The sequence below is a fragment of the Sceloporus occidentalis genome, unplaced genomic scaffold, assembly GCF_023333645.1.
Source record: "Sceloporus occidentalis isolate IW3139 unplaced genomic scaffold, rSceOcc1.0.p SCAF_4, whole genome shotgun sequence".
Lineage (NCBI taxonomy): Eukaryota > Metazoa > Chordata > Lepidosauria > Squamata > Phrynosomatidae > Sceloporus > Sceloporus occidentalis.
Genome location: NW_028316984.1, coordinates 149,957,949 through 149,976,971, shown reverse-complemented (window position 1 = coordinate 149,976,971; position 19,023 = coordinate 149,957,949). Strand labels below are relative to the sequence as shown.

Sequence of the window (19,023 nt, the reverse complement as noted above, 5' to 3'; positions counted from 1 at the left end):
CAAAGAATACTCAGATATGCTTTTGCCTACTTCGAAACACTGCCAGCAACCCTTGGAATTTGTTGGTGGTCTCCTACCCAAGTATTAACCAAGCCTGACCCTCCTTAGTTTCTAAAATCAGACAGGACCTGGTGCCTTCAAGCTAGTTAGGTCTCTATTAAATTTCAGCTCTGTTTCCCCCCCCCCCAAAAAAAAACATTGTGTCTTATAAATAGAACTATAAGATGTTACTTTTACATGGAGACTATCCTGTGAGACCTCTTATGTTCGTTCTCTCAGTTGAGCAGCTGCTTAGTGATAAAATCATGACATAGATGTGGTTCTGGTTATATATATATATATATATATATATTAACTAGAACTTAAAATTAGTCTGAAATACTTGAATGAATATCTTAATAAGCCTTGTCCTATGACATGAAGTAACATAACAGATAGATAAAGATACAGGTTTCTTTTGTGGCAAACTTTACCGTGGGAACAGTGAAATAACTGGTTAGAACAAGATGAGCATTAACTAGAATATGGTCAGATGCTGTAGGGTAATAGTTAAGGAGATAGCATCCTCTGAAGACAAATTTCTTGCTTTTTCTTTGCCGTGAAACCTAATTGGCTTGTTTACATATTATCCTCTTATGAGTAAACAGAGGAACTCAGCTACTTCTCCACCTTCCAACCAATTTTTGTCACCCTTTAAAAATTGCCATCAAGTTGGGAATGTCTTAGTGTTCACTTACTTCCCTGTACATATCAGTCTTGATCTGGTTGTGATTTCCTGAACTTATGCTAGCAGCAGCATAGAGCTTTCTGCCTTCTTTCTCTTTTAACGCATATCTTTGTCCCAGTTATTGTCTTTCCCTCCTTGTCTTGGGAAGGAATATTTCAAACCTGAACTGTTGAATTGTAAGAAGAGTAAGGAAAAGAGCAGAGGTTTCTGTCAAAGAAAAGAGAAAGAAGGAAGGAGATGGGGCAATGATTTGATTGTTCACCCTGCTAATTTTGTTTGCTGTTGTCACTCTTGGAGTGAAGTGGAGGCAGTGACCCTTGCCTTATTGAAGGTGTGCAGGCTGGGCAAGTAGTGTGCACGACCTTCAGATGACAGCTTCTGCTAACTGCAATGGAGATGTAAAAGAGAGGGCAAAAAAGCTTGAGAACCTGAATTTCATCTAAGAGGGTAGCATTTGAACCCATCCTAGTTACTCAACACAGACAACACTGATGATGCCAATGATTAGAACAACCAAATCTCTCCATGCAGACGGATATGTTCTGGGTAGTTAATTTACATATATTTATTATTTCTCATTTCTTTTGACAATGTGTCACGTGTTTTTGAACTCTGATATTCAAACCTAGCAAATGTTACTGCCATTGCCATTGGAATAGCCTATTAAACTGCCATGAGCAAAAAACTCCTAGATATGCTAACTGTCTTCAGTGCTGTTCCCATGTCAGTACAGTCGGCCCTTCTTATACATGGATTTTTTATACATGGATTCAAGCATCCACGGTTTGAAAATGTTCAAAAAAAAGTTTAAATTTCAAATATCAAACCTTGATTTTCCATTTTTTATAAGGGACGCCATTTTGCTATGTCATTATATTTAATGGGACTTGAGCATCCACGAATTTTGTTATACACGGGGGATCCTGGAACCAAACCCCAGCGTATAACAAGGGTCCACTGTATATTACTTCTCCTAATTTTTATTGCTGTTCCATGAGTTGTTTTCTTGTAAGACCTAACTACACAGATGGAGAGTCTCCTCTCAGGAAAAGGTGGTTAAAATATCTGATTGGCTGGCCATGCTTTCTAGAGCTGTGAGCAGGAGTAACCACTTCCATTCCACTGCTGAAGAAGGAACTTTACAATTAAATCCAGTTATCTGTTTTCTTGAGAACCATATGAATTTGCTCAAGTTATACTTTTTATCACCTTTGCATGTTTAGGCAAGGCATAATGTAGTTTGTGGAATATGGCTTATTGTGTTACACAGTCTCAGCCATGGCTTCCTAATCAGCTCCAAACTATAGTGTAGACGCATGGGATACACATTGTGGCTTGTTAAACCATGGTTTGGCATAACATCCAGAATTGTAACTGTAACTGGGTCGATTCCCAGGAGTTTAGCATGATATGCTAACATAGCCCAGTTTCTAGGGCCTTTGTCATTATCCCTTTGTCAACAGAAGTCTAGCTAGCAGTCTTTTTCAGATGTAGCTATGAAACTATGGAATAGCCTCCAATATTTGCCCAGTTTTATGTAGGCTCGCGAGACTTTTTTTTTTTTCTGGTGACCTTTTTTTTAGGCTTTTATGTTTTAATGTGCTTTTACTGATATTTCTTCTTATTATTATCATTATTATTACTATTATTATTTATTTATTTCATTTATATGCCATCTTTCTCCCAAAAAGAGATCCAAGGCAGCTCATGGATAAAATCATTTTTAAAAAGTCACAATAAAAATACAAAAACAATTAAAATTATTTTGCCAAAGCAGCATAAAATTGCATGAAACATGTAAAAATTTAAAAACATAACTAAAATACACACCCCATATAAAAACCTCCCTAACACCATTATATATTAAAAACCTGATAAAGTTTTTTCTTGCTATTTATTTTTGTTTTCATTGTGATCTTTATTATTTGAAGTGTTGTCTTGGATTTGGTTTTTATTGCAGAATGTTGAGATGTAAAATATAAATAAATTAAAACAGAACCAGTTTTTAAAAAAACCAGTATGAAGTCAGGATATAGTACCTGTGGCAATTTCCAGAAATGGGAATTTTAGCCAAGCTTAGTTACAAGTGAATCACAGGTAACATTTCAACCAGGATGGTCTCTCTTGAAACTCCTCAAGTTTGATATGATATGAGGAGAAAGAGTGAGTGGATAACAAGATTGAAAAGTCTGAGAGAGCCTTGCCATCTTGAGGGACATGTCAAGTATTTGAACGTGTTCCTTGTAGAATGGAGAAATTTTTAAATAACCTCTGACCAGTTTAGTTTCCTGTTGGAAAGTGAACCAGATGCCTCAGATTCAAAACCTATTAGGTTTACTTAAGGCACAAAGCATGTATTAGCTATTATCATTCCAATATTTCTTACAATCAACTTCAAGAATGACAATACATTGCAGCTTTATCTTTGAAACTCTCCCTAGGCTCTGAACTTTGCTTTAAAAATTTTAAATTTTAAGAAAGAGCCCTCTCTATATTTTTATCCACAGTACTAATTCTTCCTTCCTTCTTCATTTTATTTTATTTTCCTCCATGCATGTGTTATCTTTTGTCCGTTTTTAAATATTTTAAATGAGAGCTTTGTCCTAATATTGCACATTCTAAAATGTTGCTTTGTTGGTACTTTCCTAGGGTACTTCTCTGTCATACCAAAAATGAACTCACCATTGCACAAATATTTAAAAATAATCATTAGATTTTTAAGTGTCATTTTTTATTATTGCCAGGCTTCTATTTCTAGACATATGTTTTGTGCAATGTCACAACCTGTAGCGCTTTATTTTCAGAAAGTATTGAAATTACTCAGTCCTTGCAGAATAACCTAAAATTTTCAAAATCCTAAACTGGTTCCTTATGAAAAAAAAAATGAGTGGTTTTACTTCTCTTGCTTCTTTATGCCTTTCAAACTTTTTAGGATTACATGGCCAAACATTTCTTTGTCAACATGATAGCTCAAACTATTTTTTTATAACAGAAAAGCTAAACATGAAATTTTCAGCAGTCTAGTTGAAGCCTTGTAGACCTCTCTCTACAAAGTAAGCATTTGGAGTAGACGGGAAGGAAACAAACTGACATTCAGGCAAAAGGTTAGCTGACCCTGCCTGAAAGATATGTCATCTTATGATATACAGTAAAATCTTTTAATCACTTCATTTTAGTTGGAAATACTACTAGTAAAAGAAGTAGGTGCAGGTTCATGAATGGGAATTCTTGTTTGACGTGTTATTGACAAAGAGCCTGTCAGATAACTTGAAAAGTGATAGCACCCAGGATATGGATTTCACTTTGGAATGACTGAGACTATTTCTGGACTTGTTTACCCAGTTTGTTTAGATCTCTGTTGGAATCTAAAGAGTTCTTTCTTTCTTTCTTTCTTTCTTTCTTTCTTTCTTTCTTTTCACAAAGCACCCTTGACATAATTGCACACTTCCTCCTTTATTATACTTCCCTTCCGAGATCTGGCTCCAGCCAGTCTAGTTGGAACAATTACCTTCTACTCTAACCTGGACAGGTCTGCTGCCGTTTTAAGCTGTGTAAACATAGATGGAGAGTTCCTTTTATGTACACGATTACGCATACATGCAAAGCTCAGTATTTTAGCCTTTCAAATGCCACAGACTTAGAGATACTTATTTTGCTTTCTAGTTTAATAGTACAACACTTATTCTATTGAAAATTGTACATCTAATTGTCTAGTGTGCTTTCTTAACTAGCAGGGAAAATTAAGTTGCACAGAACTCATACAAAAACCTGCACTACTTGGGGCTTTTAAAACAAAACCACTTATAGAAATTGTATACATCACATTTTTGCATTTCTTTTCCTTGACATCACCCCTTACAATGTGCAGTTTTTCAAGGAATTTGGAATATTGGCACAATTGGGTTTGGTTAAAAAGAAGAGAAGGGTATAGAAGGGGAGTCATTATGGTGCAGTAGTTAAGCATATGAGTTTAGGACTAGGGAGTTGCACATTCAAAACATCACTCTGCTATAAAGTTTACTGGGTTACCTTGGGCCATTCTTTTTATTTATGAGGTTCTTGCGATGAGAAAGGGGAAGAGAATTGCCTATAAAGCCTTGAACTCCTTTGATGGAAAAAAAGAAAATATGAATGAATGACAGCTAAGGATGATTGGGACATCATTCATTCCATTTCTTCTTTGGTTGCTGATCCAGGGTACAGTGAAACAGGCATGATTCTCCATGCCATCTCTTTAGAGTGAAAGATTAAGAGTTCTTTGCCATTTATCAACTAACACGTATCTGTTTAATTTATCCATCTAGTTTGTCCAAACACAAAACAGAGATAGGTGGGTATATACCCAGCAGAAGTAAAAAATAAAATAAAATTTAAATCTATGATTACTTAAAAATGTTCATGTCCATGCAATCCAGCCTAGATTAAATGATACCTAGATCAGGCAAAAACTATATTTCTTCAAGTAATTAACATATTAATAGTGATTTTTATTAATCTATTTTGTGGAGGAGGAGCACTAAGAACAAAAGAGCTAGAGCAGAATAAAGTCTAATCTTTAAGACGGGCAAGTTCATTGGGTTCACTTTTAGTGTTGGTGTTGGTCACAACCTTTAAAGCCCTATATGGCTCGGGCCCGAGTTACTTGAGGGAACGCCTCTCCCTACACAATCCGCCCCGCACTCTCAGAACAACTGGGAAGAATTTATTAGAACATACTAAGACCAGGTTAATAACAACTTCCCACAGAGCGTACACAGCCATAGCCCCTAAATTATGGAACAACTTGCCAGAAGCGATCCATTTCATCACCACCTTAGATGTCTTTAAGAAGATCTCTTCCGGCGGGCCTACCCACCCGATCTTTTTTAAAGAACAAATAAAAGCTCCCACTTCTGGTTGCATCTGTGTATTTTAGACGATGATTTTATTGCCTGAATTGTATTTTTAAATGAGGTTATTGTTTTATTGTAAACTACACAGAGATACAGTGACTCATCACAGATTGCATCTCTTTTTTTTTTCAAAAAAAAATTTCCCATTCTGGAGAAAATGGTTTTGAGCAGAAAATCCCAAAAGTTTTCATATACTGTGCTAAAGAAAAGCCATATGCAAGGACATCATTGAGGGGTGTGTGGAGCACAGGAGGTGACAGAGGAGCAACACTTCTGCTCCCCAAACATTTGCCTTTGGTTAGAAATGGGCTGTGGCATTCCCCTGTCCTTTTAAATACTGAAGAGATGATGTGAGTGGGGTGAAGCTCAGTGGGGAGAGAAAAGAGAGGCTCCAGTTTTTTAATAAAATAAAATGGAATTTCAAAAATAATTAAAATTTGAAAACATTTTTTAAATTATTGTTCTTAAAATTTTATTTAAAAATATAAAATCTTACCAAATTTTCACTTTAGCCACATGAAACTGTACATATGTAAATAAATTTATGCTATGCATATTATATTGTAATTTAAAGCTATAATTTTAATTTTGCTAGTTGTTTCATGCCACAATTATGTCCATTGCATTCAGTGATATATAGGAATTAGGTTTTATGAGTAATATTAGTACACAAACATTGCTAAGGATTCTATATTTTGTGCTGTGGAATAGGCCAATAGCGGGGTGACACCATGAATTATTGAATGAGGTGATGCCAACCCTAGTGATGCCACTGGCCATGTATGTTACTCTAGAGAAGAATTGCTGTTCCAACCAAATGTCTGTGGGAATCCCAAACATGAACACACATGAAATACATAGCACAGCTAATCATGGATATTCTTTAGTGTTGTCTGGTAGATTGCATTTGGGAGGAAAATTGCAAGGATTATTCCAATCTTGTCTGGCAGATGAACTCAATAGCTGTCTAAGAGACATCTCATTTGTGCCTTGCTGTTATTAACTTCCTTTTTCCTTTTGAAGACAGGGTTGTATTTGGCTCAGTGGAGGCCTGCTGTGGCCCATGGTATTGCTACTGACTCTCCCAAGTACCAAAATCCCTCATAAAAAAATTAAAAATGGGCCAAAAACAAAAATATTCAAAAAGCATTGGGCCACATAAATATTCTGTTCTGAGCAGGTCCTGAAACAGTAAGAACATACCTTCCCAATGACCCTCAGAAGGCCCCAAAAGCGATGGGAGTGATGTGCCCTCAATTCTGGTGACCCCAAATTGTGGTGCAATGGCACAGCTGCAGAGCTCCAGAGGAATTAAAAATCAGCTGATGTGCTGATTAGGTTCACACAAGGTTCCATCTCACCCCCATGTGCTTTTTAGCATCTTCATGATGCCACTTGCATTGTCATCTGTATGCAAATAGCATGCAGCTTTACCTCTTGAATCCTCCTGATCTTCTCCTTGCAGAACCACCAGTAAATACATACAATCAGGACAGCAGAGACACAAGATGAAGTCCTTCTTATTAATATCTCCTCTTTTTTAGCTCTCCCTCCTTAAAGATATAGAGTTGAGCCCTTCATTTATGATCCTAAAAACATTTCTTTCATTCTGTTTTTGGTCTGAGTGTTCTTGTATGCTTTTGGAAAATCTTTGACTAGTTATTGAGCAGATGTTGTGGTGCATTTTATGCTGCTTTTTAACCTTTTAGTTGCCTTTATGAATAATCTTAAATAACTTTTTATTTTTAATTTAATGCCTTATTCTGTCATTTGTTTTATGTATGTATATAATGCATGCTAGTAAATTGCTTTATGAGAATGTTTGTTCTGAAAAAAATGATTTAAAAAAACTCTGAAATAAAATAAATAAATTGGGTGAGAGTAGGGTTTTTTAAAAAAATCTAGTTGTATATATAGATGTCTTTTATATTAATCTTTCCTCTTAATTCGGCTTTATTCTGTTGTTTTATTGATTTGGTATTTTGCGGGAATTGATGTTTTATATGGTCTTAGATGTTGATATTGATGTTTCTATCGTTATTCTTCTTGTTTTAATGTTGTTTTTAACTGTACACCGCTATGATCTTGTATAAGGAATAGCGGTATATAAGAATAAACTATTATTATTATTATTATTATTATTCAGGTGGTTTTGGAGTGTACGTTAAAGAAAGACCTTATTTACAATAAAGTTACACCAACTTTCCACCACTGGAAGATTGATGACAAAAAATTTGGCCTCACATTTCAAAGTCCTGCTGATGCAAGAGCATTTGACAGAGGCATTCGTAGGGCAGTAGAAGATATCTCTCAAGGTATGGATCTCAATTGCTTAGCTTGCTTATTTTTTAATAAAGTAAAAATATTACACATTGGCTGCCAATATAACCAATGCGGGTAACTTTACCTATTTACGTAAGTCTCTGGTCATTTCCTCCCCCCTCCCCCCCACAATCTACCTACAATCAGTAGAAAGAAGCAGAAAACATACCTGCTGTGCACATATGTTTTCTCTGCCTCTGAAAGGCAAAGGGCATAACTCTTTAAGTTATGAGTAAAAGATAAGACCAACAAGTAATGCTTGATAAAAGACCTAGTGAGCACTAGTTATACCAAAGGCATAGCTACTAAAGAGCATTCAGTCAATGCTTTTAAAAGGACAAAGTTCTTCTTTGCTAGAAGAACTTTGTCCTTTTAAAAACATTGACCATTTTTTCTGTTTTCTTGTATAATTTCTTTACAGTATATTAGTTTCTATACATGTTTTCCTATAAACTATAAGGTTGAATATTAAAGGTACCAGATCCTGTTTAAGCATGTTAGCTAAGCAGCTAGTTCTGGTTAGCACTTGGATGGGAGATCACCAATGAAAACCAGATGCTATAGGCTATATATCAGATGAAAGAACTGGCAAAATGGCCGCTGAGCATTTCCTGCCTAAGAAAAATCTGTTGACCAAGTGACTTGAAGGCATATCTACCTGCTTTAGCTTATAATGAACAAAGTATAGAAAAGGCTTTGGTTTAGCAAACCAATCTGTCTCCCATCCCAAACACTCCGGATAGCCTTGGCAGCAGCCCACACACACACACACGATTGAAAATGCTGCTGCAGTTGGTGAATGATAAAATAGGTGCCATTCAGGACTTGATCCTGGAGGAACACACTGACATAGCATGTATTACAGAGATCTGGTTGGATGAGGCTGGAAGGTATTAATCTCTCTCAGTTTTGCCACCTGGATTTTCTGTGCAGCAGCAGGCAAGACCTGGGGGTGGGGGGGGGTGGATTTGTAGTGATCTATCAGGATAATGTCTTCCTCATTAGGTCCCCTTTCTGCAGGGTCTGAGCGTGTTTATATAAAGGTGTGTAACTGGGACAGACTGGGGATTCTGTTGGTGTACCATCCACTTCACTGCTTGACAGCTTCCCTTCCTGAGCTAGCCATGTAGTCTCCACGGCTTGTGATGCCTGGGGCTTAAACATCCCTGCTGAGGCTGCACTGTCAGGACTGACTTAGGACTTCATGTCTGCCATGACAACCATGGGTCTGTTCCAAGTGGTATCTTGCCTGATTCAAGCTGCTAGGCACACTCTAGACCCATGATAGCAAACCTATAGCACACAACGCCCTTTCACCCAGCACAGGTCAGGGAGGAGAAGGAACAGCGCGTATGTGCCCGTTGTTCCTCCTCCTCCCCCTGCCATTTCCCAGCCTTCAGCTGTCTCTCAAGGACAGCTGGAAGCCAGAAAATGGTGCTAGGGAGAAGGAGCCACAGGTACCTCTGGTTTCTCCTCCCTATCTTCTCCAGGCTTCCAGCTGCCTCTCTGAAACAGCTAGAAGCTGGGAAAAGGGCTATCGGGAGGAGGAATCACAGGCATGTGCCTGTAGCTCCTCCTCCTGGATGGCTTCCAGCTGCCTCCAGAGGGACAGATGGGAGTCGAAAAAGCTCAAGGAGGAGAAGGAACAGGTGTGTGCCTATTTCCCCCCCCCCCCCCCAGACCTTTCCTGGTTTCCAGCTGTCTCTGAACAAAAAGGACCTTTAAGCAGTGGTACATTCACTGGTAATCTCCCGATTAGATTTCTGTAATGCGCTCTACATGGGGCTACCCTTGTACCAAGTTCGAAAGCTTCAATTGGTCCAAAATGAAGCAACCAGATTGGTCACCAGTACATCTAGGTTTGACCATTTAACACCTATATTAAAATCTCTTCATTGGCTGCTGATTACCTTCTGGGCGCAATACAGTGGAGCCTCCGCATACGCTGCCTTTTTATAGGCGGCTTTGAGCATAGGTGCTCAAAGCCGCCGGCGCGCGCGGGGCGGAAGGGGCGGCGCGTCCCATTCAATTGAATGGGCACACACACACGTTGCGCCTCACGCGCCGCCGCGCACGAGCCCCATTGGAAACAATGGGGCTCGAGCATAGGCGGATTTTTTTATACACGGAGGGATCCGGAACGGATCCCTCGCATATAATAAGGTTCCACTGTACAAGGTTTTGGTTATTACCTTTAAAGCCCTACATGGCCCAGGCCCGAGTTATCTGTGAGAAGGCCTCTCTCTACATAATCTCAGAATATCAGGAAACAATGTACTAGAATACTACAGGACTAGACTAAACAAATTCCCAAAGAGCGTACACTGCTGCGGCTCCCCAGTTATGGAACAGCTTACTGGAAGAGATCTGTCTTATCACCACTCTAGATGCCTTTAAGAAGACACTTAAGATGGATCTCTTTCGGCGAGCCTACCCAACCGATCCTACATTGGGTCTGCCAGACTGAAAAATCAGTGTCTCCACTTCTGGTTATGATTGTCGGATTATTGAAGGTTTAGAACTGAATGGCCAGAGGAGAAAATAGTTTTTATTGAATTAATAGTAATTTTATTGTAAAGTCGAAGGCTTTCATGGCCGGCATCCATAGTTTTTTGTGGGTTTTTCGGGCTAAGTGGCCATGTTCTAGCAGAGTTTCTTTCTGACGTTTCATCAGCATTTGTGGCTGGCATCTTCAGAGAATGCTTTGCCTGGAAAAATTTTTCCAGGCAAAGCATTCTCTGAAGATGCCAGCTACAGATGCTGGCGAAACATCAGAAAGAAACTCTGCTAAAACATGGCCACATAGCCCGAAAAACCCACAAAAAACGATAGTAATTTTATTATTCTATTGACTGTAGTTATGTATTATAGCAGTATTTTATTGATCTATTTGTATGTCTATGCAGTTTTATTGATGTAATCCCGCCTCAATCCATGGGAGAGATGGGAAATATAAATAAAAATTATTATTATTATTATTATTATTATTATTATCATTATTATTATCATTATCATTATCATTATTATCATCATCATCATCTATATAAAACCACTGGGAAAGGTTGTCCAAAGTTTGGGGGTCAGGTGTCACCAGTGTGATGATTATACCCAGCTTTCTTACCCCTTTCCACCTAATTGCAAGGAAGCTGTTCCTGTGCTAAATAGGTATCTGGCAGCTGTTATGGACCATAATGGTCCAAGTGATCTGAAGGACCATATCTCTCTTTATGAACCCATTGGAGCATTAAGATTTCTGGAGGTCCTTTTCTCTGTCCTGCCACCATCGAGGACCTTCTTGGTGAGTGTTCCCAGACTTTGGAACGTCCTCCCTAGAGAGGCCAAGATGACCTTGTCGTTGTTGGCTTTCTGTTGTCAGGTCAGAATATTTTTGTGCCATCAGGCTTTTACCAGCTAACTAAAGTTGGGTTGTAATGCTGTGTGATTCTATTTTAACTCCATGAAGTGTTTAATTGCTTTTAAAAACATATATTCATTCTTTTAATGCTTTTTTGTTGATAATTTGAATTGTTTCAAATATGTTGGCTGCTGTTTTGAGTCCCATTATCAGGAGAAGGGTGAGATACAAATAAATAAATAAATAAATAATAAGAAGTAATAGCAGTAGCAAGCTTGTGTTTGCTGCTTTCTTACATAATGAGTCTTTTGAGCATTGAGGTATCAGAGTGGGGGAAAGTACCATAGTTCAACAGTAAAGCACATGATTTATATATATATGAAAGGCCTCAGCCTGTCACCCATCAGAATCAGTAAAATGGGGAATCAAATAATTTGACCTAATATAACGCATTTTCCTCTGCACTCTTTGTACACAACTCTTATATTTGTTTTAATATAGGGGAAGTGCTATGCAAGATGTAGCATGTATGTGAACACTGAAGTGGTGCCTTCTATTACTTTTAATTGCTTACAACACAATGCTTGAAATAAGCCTTGCGAAAATCAAGATGGCATAGTTAGTGAGAGTCCTGATGCATGACTTTAGCCAGACTTTAGCCAAAATAAGAGAAATTTGAAGTTTTGTGTTTCTCTTGTCCTACAGGTTGTCCACCATCACATGATGAAACTGAAGTGCCTGCAGAAGGCTTTCCAGTAAGTGATTTAGACTTCTATCATACTAATTACTTTGGAGGAAATGACAGGTACTCAAAATGTTTAAGAAGTTTTTGGTTGCATTCATTATAACTTTTTGAGGGAGGCTAATGTTGTGTGTGGTTCATCTCATCTCGGGACATAAATTTGGTATGGATATGTTCTAGGAGTGTGGGGGAGGTGTACAGAGTCTCTGTATTAGATTCATATGTCTGTAAAGCACTTTTTGTCTTGAGGAAATACCTAATTGTCCTTGTGTTAGTGAATCTGAGCATGTGGCATAAAATCTTAATTTCTGAGCTTTAAAAGTTATTTTTGGACTCCCAGCCAGGCTTTAAACCTGCACTTCTCTGAGCTCTGTTTAATTTGAATCAGGGCTGAGACCTGAAAAGAAACTGCTCATTGTCATTCATTTTTGTCCCTGAAACTTGTGCAGAAGAAGAAGAAAAGATGATTGCCTCTGAGTATGTGCTTAGCATAGGGCAAATCTTAAACCTGGAACCTGTTATCAGTATGTGGCCTCAGGCCCAAAACATGTGAAGTAACAGCAACAGCATCACACCTTTCTCTGTGTGTGTTAAGCGCCCTTTCCTCATGGCTTGCTGCTGTGTACTAGTAATACCCAAGAAGTACAAAAACTAGGGATTGTCCTCAGTATAAGCTCAGAAATAAATGTTCACGGAACTTCTGTTACACACTTGTTTCTGGCTAAACCAGTTTGGATTGTAAGTGGGGAATTTCATGGCTGGATTCCACCCTGTAAGATAGGAAGAAGTTGTTGTTTATATTTATTCATATTCTGCCTTTTCCCCAGTTCAAGACTGAACATGTCTTACAATACAGTAAAAAGACATAGTTAAAAATTCACAAAATAGAAAAGTATAAAGTGATTAAACTATCAAAAATTTAAAACCAGTTATAAACAAACATTTCTTTTTTATAAAAAAAACAACAACTATGCAACAAAAATTACAAATCAAAAATCCAGCCCCATTGTTTAGGTGGGCCAGGTCTTGTACAAACAGTTCTCAAAGACATGTCAAAACATAAATGTCTTCACCTGTCTGCAAGAAAAGAGAGTAAGGAGTGTGCCAATCTAACCTCTCTGAAATGGGAGTTCTAGGGCCTTTGCAGGTGGTGGGACAGAGAGAAGGGCCTCCCCAGAAGATGTCAAAACACCACAATGTAACAGTTCATAAGGCAGAATGCGACTTTCAGATAACCTAGACCTCAAACTTAAGTTCCCACCATACTTACTATAACAGGGGAAAGTTACTTTAATCTAGCCTTCCTTTAGTCTTATGTTCTAGAGTATTTTTTATAGACAGATAGATAGACAGATATAGCACTGAAATAGGTTTTCTCCACCTGCAAATTTATCTGGCTCTCTGTGTTTAAGCTACTGGGAGATTGCCCAGCTTCCTTGCTTGTTGAGATTGCAGTTTTAGATACTGTATAGTTGTTGGTTTGGGACAGGAATTAAGCTTTCAGTTTCATCAATGATCCCTATTCTATCCTGATAAGGTGTGCAGTACTGCCTAGCAAAAGCTCCTTCATGGAGTCCAAGGAGTCCAAATAGACCACAAGTTGAACATGAGTCAACAGTGCGATGTGGCAGCTAAAAAGGCCAATGCAATTTTAGGTTGCATCAATAAAAGTATAGTGTCTAGATCAAGGAAAGTAATAGTGCCACTCTATTCTGCTTTGGTCAGGCCCCACCTGAAATACTCTGTCCAGTTCTGGGCACCACAATTCAAAAAGCACATTGAGAAACTGGAGCGTGTCCAAAGGAGGGCAACATTAGGAGGAACTTCCTGACAGTAAGGGCTGTTCGACAGTGGAACACACTCCCTCGAAGTGTAGTGGAGTCTCTTTCCCTGGAGGTCTTTAAACAGAGGCTTGATGGCCTTCTGTCGGGAATGCTTTGATTGAGATTTCCTGCATGGTAGGGGGTTGGACTGGATGGCCCTTGTGGTCTCTTCCAACTCTACAATTGTATGATTCTATGTAATTGTATAACTTGTTTCTGCTCTTATTTTCTGAGCATAAAAGTACACTGATGTGTGGTAGATGACTACTACAAAAAGCCTAAAATCCATCCTTTCTCAGATAATATAAATGCATCAAAATTAATTTTAAAAATTAATACATGCCTCAAGGCTGCTGTTTCTGAATTCTTTTTCTGGGTGTTCATGAATCTATCGGGAGTAGAATAGGTGAACTAGACTGGGCCAAAAGGCTCTTTCACAGTGATTGTTCTGGATCCCTGGGCATTGAAGAGTTAGAGGGGCTTCAAGCACACCCTGCTCATTAAACACATGTCAGTCACAGTTGTAACAAAGGTCCTTAGTTTGTGCCCTTGTTTTTGCATAATATTATGGAATTGTTCATCAGATGCTAATCAGAATCTTCTCTGGCAGCTAACCACATTCTGAGTCCTCATAGTTTCTAGGCTACATCTGAATTTTCCAAGAGTTTCTTGCACTTCCTTTCAAGCACGTCATATGAGTCATAAATAGTGTCATTAGGTCTACATCCATTTCCATTAAGACAGGTGTACTAGAAACCATGCAAGCTATCCAATTCCCAAACAGAGACCCATAATTAAAAAAAAAATAGCTTGTTTCAGGAACCATTCTGATTGCCAAGTATTAAAAAGCTTTCATTTATACAATATGTAGGAATTTGATTACTAACAAAGTGCCATTGTTATTGATCCCATCAGGACAAACACTGTACAAAAATTCATCCAGTTGCCAGGAAATGTCCTTATTAAGGAAAATAGTGTTCAGCCTTTGAGATTTTATAAAAATTGCAATAAGAAGCATATGCGCAAAAGGTTCAGTTCCGTCTATGTGATGATGGTATTTGCATGAGTGGAAGTTACTGAAATAATATTATGCATGTATATTAAATATTATGCATGTATATTACATATTTCATATTTTATAATGATACTTTGCATAAGTTACTATGCTAGGAAAAACCCCAAAGAAATGGTATTTGATAGAAACAGAAAAAAGTAAACAAATCTAAGACAAACATATAAATTGTCTGAATGATTTAAAACAAGACGAAGATAATAACTCAGAGTAACATGAGAGGCTCATTTCATAACTGATGAGACAGCGGATTTATTTCCAAATTTCTGTTATCTGAAAAGAAAACAGAATATTCTAGGTTTTAATTTCCCCAGTGGCACACTTTGGAGAGCCTAAAATTCGATTAAGAAAAATTACTTGTAATCTTCTTATGGAAGGATACTAACCAGTAATCCATTAATTTGTCCTTCTTAAACACAGGTCCAAATTTACTACCCATAGAAAAGAAAAGGCAAATAATAAGTTTATGCACAATTGTTGTCTTTGGCATAGCTATTTTGTTGAATTATGAGAATGATTGCCCAGATATTCATTTTAAAAGTTGATGTTTTCAAAGACATGGGCATTTAATTGCTACTTTTCTTCATCTTAATATCATGAAAATGCTAGAAACTTAGACAACCATAATTTAAAATTTACAATAATTTGCAAAATCAGCCAGCAGTCTTCTCAGCCTCGTCCTGATTCAAGAAAATAGTACAATATTATCTTCATAAAGAAGCCCAGAGATTGTTTTACAATCCAGATTCTAAGAGTGAGAGTTAATTGTATTAAAAACCTGAGGTATATCAGCCAGAAAGAGATTAAGTAGTATTGGAGCAAGAATATGTCCTTATCTTACTCCAGTAACAGAATGGATAGTTTTTGAAAGATGACCTTCAGAATAAAGAATACATGGGCAATACTATTATGATAGAAAACTCTCTTCAAAAATAATAAGCAGTTCCTCAGTCTACAGACAGAAAGACTTTGTGCCTTTTCTTCTAAAGCAGTTTCTCACAAATCAAACACTGATAGAGAATTTTAAACATTAGAATGAAGAGGAACAGCTAGTGAAATTATTCTTCTGATTTTCAGTTGGTGCTTTCTTCACATACAGCCATTCTATCTTTGTTAACACTGGGCTGGAGCAGACGGAACAGACGGGAAGCTCTGGCCGCAAGAGGGCTGGGACCGTAGTGACCACATGGCCCACTCCCCAAGTGGGGCACCACCACAGGACCCAAGCTGCGCTGCCTGGAACCAGATTATCCTGCTTATTTTTTGCTCTGGTCCAAAGGACCGGAGCACAGCATCAGGGCAGCTTGGGGCTGCTTTGGGGGCATGTGTCATGAAACCGCCCAAAGAGGCCAGAAGCCACTTCATTTGGTCCATCTGTTCCAGGCCATAGATACAAGTTTGTTTTGATTTTGGAATAAATGCTGAGAGATTGCATATGAACTCTCAGATGAGTCTGATTATTCCTGCTAATATTGAACCAACGAATGTTTTCAGATTAATATCAGACTCCTTAAAACAAGATAAATTGCCCAGAATTGTCTATTCCAGTTCAAAACAATAGTTAGTAAAATATTCACCATTTGTATTGGAAAAAAAATTCAATATGGAGAAGACTATGGCCCTATACAGACAGGCCAAAATAAAGCTGCTTCAAGTCACCTTGGAGGTATGGTGTTTCAATGATGCATGCATCCTAAGAGTCTGGAAGCTGCACCAAAGCTGCACTCCAGTCCTTAGGACTGGAGCATGGCTTTGGTGCGGCTTCTGGACTCTTGGGATGCATGTAGCATTTAAACAGCATACCTGCCAAGTGACTCAAAGCAGCATTATTTTGGCCTGTCTGTATCAGGCCTATATTGTCTCAAAAAGTAATGCTCCTATTTGTATCACACATATATTGTCACCTGAGTTTTTAACTACTCTTCTAAACTGATCATAAAGGCAATAAATCTGAAAATTCTTCAGCCATGGGTTGTATGTTGAGAGACATCACATTACTTCTAAAACTGATGTTATCTAAATATAGATACTCTTTTCTAAATATAGTACTCCTTTCACTTCAGTTTTTCTGTTTGGTAAAATCTAGTAGTTTATATCTGTGTAAATCTATTCAGTGCATACAAGCATATTCCTTAGTTGTGTGACTTAATTGCCTTAAATATTAAGTTACAAACTTGAAGACAGTCTACTATTGTCCATCCTTGCTTTAAAAGAATATTATTAATTCCATATGATGTCACATTGCATTTCTGCTATTCTTACAAGGGGGCAGTCTGGAACACTCAAATGATCATGTATTTTGCTACCCTTTTTCTGAAAATGAGCTATCACCTTGCACTGTTTTTCAAATCAAATATATCATATGTTTATCAAAATATACATATATAAAGAGAAGGAATACATGAAATATAGAAGAAAATAACTAAGTAATAAATAATAATATAATTCCTTTTTTAAAAGAACAAATTGTTGATCAAATAAGTCTGTGTTTTCATAAAAGAATTGGTACAGATCCAAAACAAAATAATTAAGGTGAAAAAATTTGTACAAGTACAGATACTTTATAAAATTAATTACAATTATATTGATAATAATTTGAATCAAAAAGAAATATTAAGTTGGAAAGAAGTTCAGTGTTAAGGACTGGTTTTATTTTAATAATTTTCACGATGGATGTTTTTTTCCTGGAAAGGAAATAAGCATCTTGACATAAACAGACAACGCTAATTTGGGAGACATTATTAACACAGAAGAAGGATCAGGAAGTTACACAGTAAGAGCTAGAGTAAAAGAAATTTAATGAAAAAAAGTCTGCCAAGTAGAAGACTATGAACTTGGATTGATAAGAGGCATTTTGTTTTTGGCTGGGGACTTAGCTGGAAGCAACAGAAAACAGACTTGAGGAATCTTGGGTGGTCATAAAATGACTGAGCTATTAATGCAGTATTATTCAGTATTGCAGTATCACTGCTAAAATGGCAAAAGCATTTTTGGACTGATTAAGAAAGATTTTGAAATGAAGGATTAATACCAGTGCCCTGCAAGAGCCAGTTTAAAATGCAAATATGTGTGTCAGAAAATTTAAATGGAGCCAGTGGATCAAAAAAGCAACTAGTAGAATTTCAGGAAATGAAAAACTCTTGGAAGAAGGTATTAAGAAATTATTCTGTATAATTTTTAAAAGGAGAGCTCATATTATGCTGTATTAGAGTAACACTGTACAGTGGGTAGAATAAAAACCAGTGGCTACAAGTCTGGCTTTTAATTTTATTCTAAATCTTTATGATGAATTAGGAATTGTTTCTGGTACACAGCTGAGAAATCATCTCCCTGGAAAGCAGATAATGGGCAAAATCTAATGGCCCACTTCCATCAGTGGAAAAGGGGGTGATTTCCTGTTCCCCCATGCAGCCTTCCCTCCATAATTCTGCATAATTCTGTGATTTGGGCCCCTGTAAAGCAGATAGAGATGAAAGACGGCTGCAAGGGTACAGTAGTAGAAATTGTGTTATGCAGAAGTCTATTCACACAACCTTGGAGGGAACCAAGTGCTTTTTCAGCAATAAAATGGGTCCTTTCTATCCACTGGGGTTTGGTTCCAGGACCACCATTGATATCAAAATCAGTGGATATTCAATTCCCATTAAATACAGTGGCATAGTAAAATTGTGCCTCTTATATAAAATGGCAAAATCAAGGTTTGTTTTGGAGATAGATAGATAGATAGATAGATAGATAGATAGATAGACAGACAGATTGTATATATTCATATTGTGGATGGTTGAATGGTTGAATAAAAAGTCTCTGGTTATGGAGGGCCAACTGTATTAGGATTAACATCTGCAGAATAGTCTATGAATTGTTATGGCTCCTGTTCTGATGTCCCTGGGATCAGGAAGAGTTCTGTCGACACAAAACAGCAGCCAAAATATATTTACACTATTAAAAACCCAAACATCTAATTAAACACCAGTACTCCTCAGGAAATAAATGTTTTCACTGTGTCTGGCAAGGGAGGATAGACTTTTCCCATGAAACAGTATCCCTTTAAGGAAGACAGTAGTGAACATGAGTTTAGTGGGAACCTTGT

At 37.5% G+C, this 19,023-nt stretch overlaps 1 protein-coding gene across 1 annotated transcript in view; it reads left to right on the top strand.

Annotated features, from left to right (window-relative positions):
• The window catches only part of LOC149314856 (sprouty-related, EVH1 domain-containing protein 1-like), an 84,921-nt gene that overhangs the window by 53,600 nt on the left and 12,298 nt on the right, over positions 1 to 19,023 (top strand). The window contains exons 3-4 of the mRNA XM_089522010.1: positions 7,766 to 7,934; positions 12,002 to 12,051. Of these exons, the coding sequence (XP_089378136.1) occupies positions 7,766 to 7,934; positions 12,002 to 12,051 (219 nt within the window). The remainder of the gene's footprint in view (positions 1 to 7,765; positions 7,935 to 12,001; positions 12,052 to 19,023) is intronic.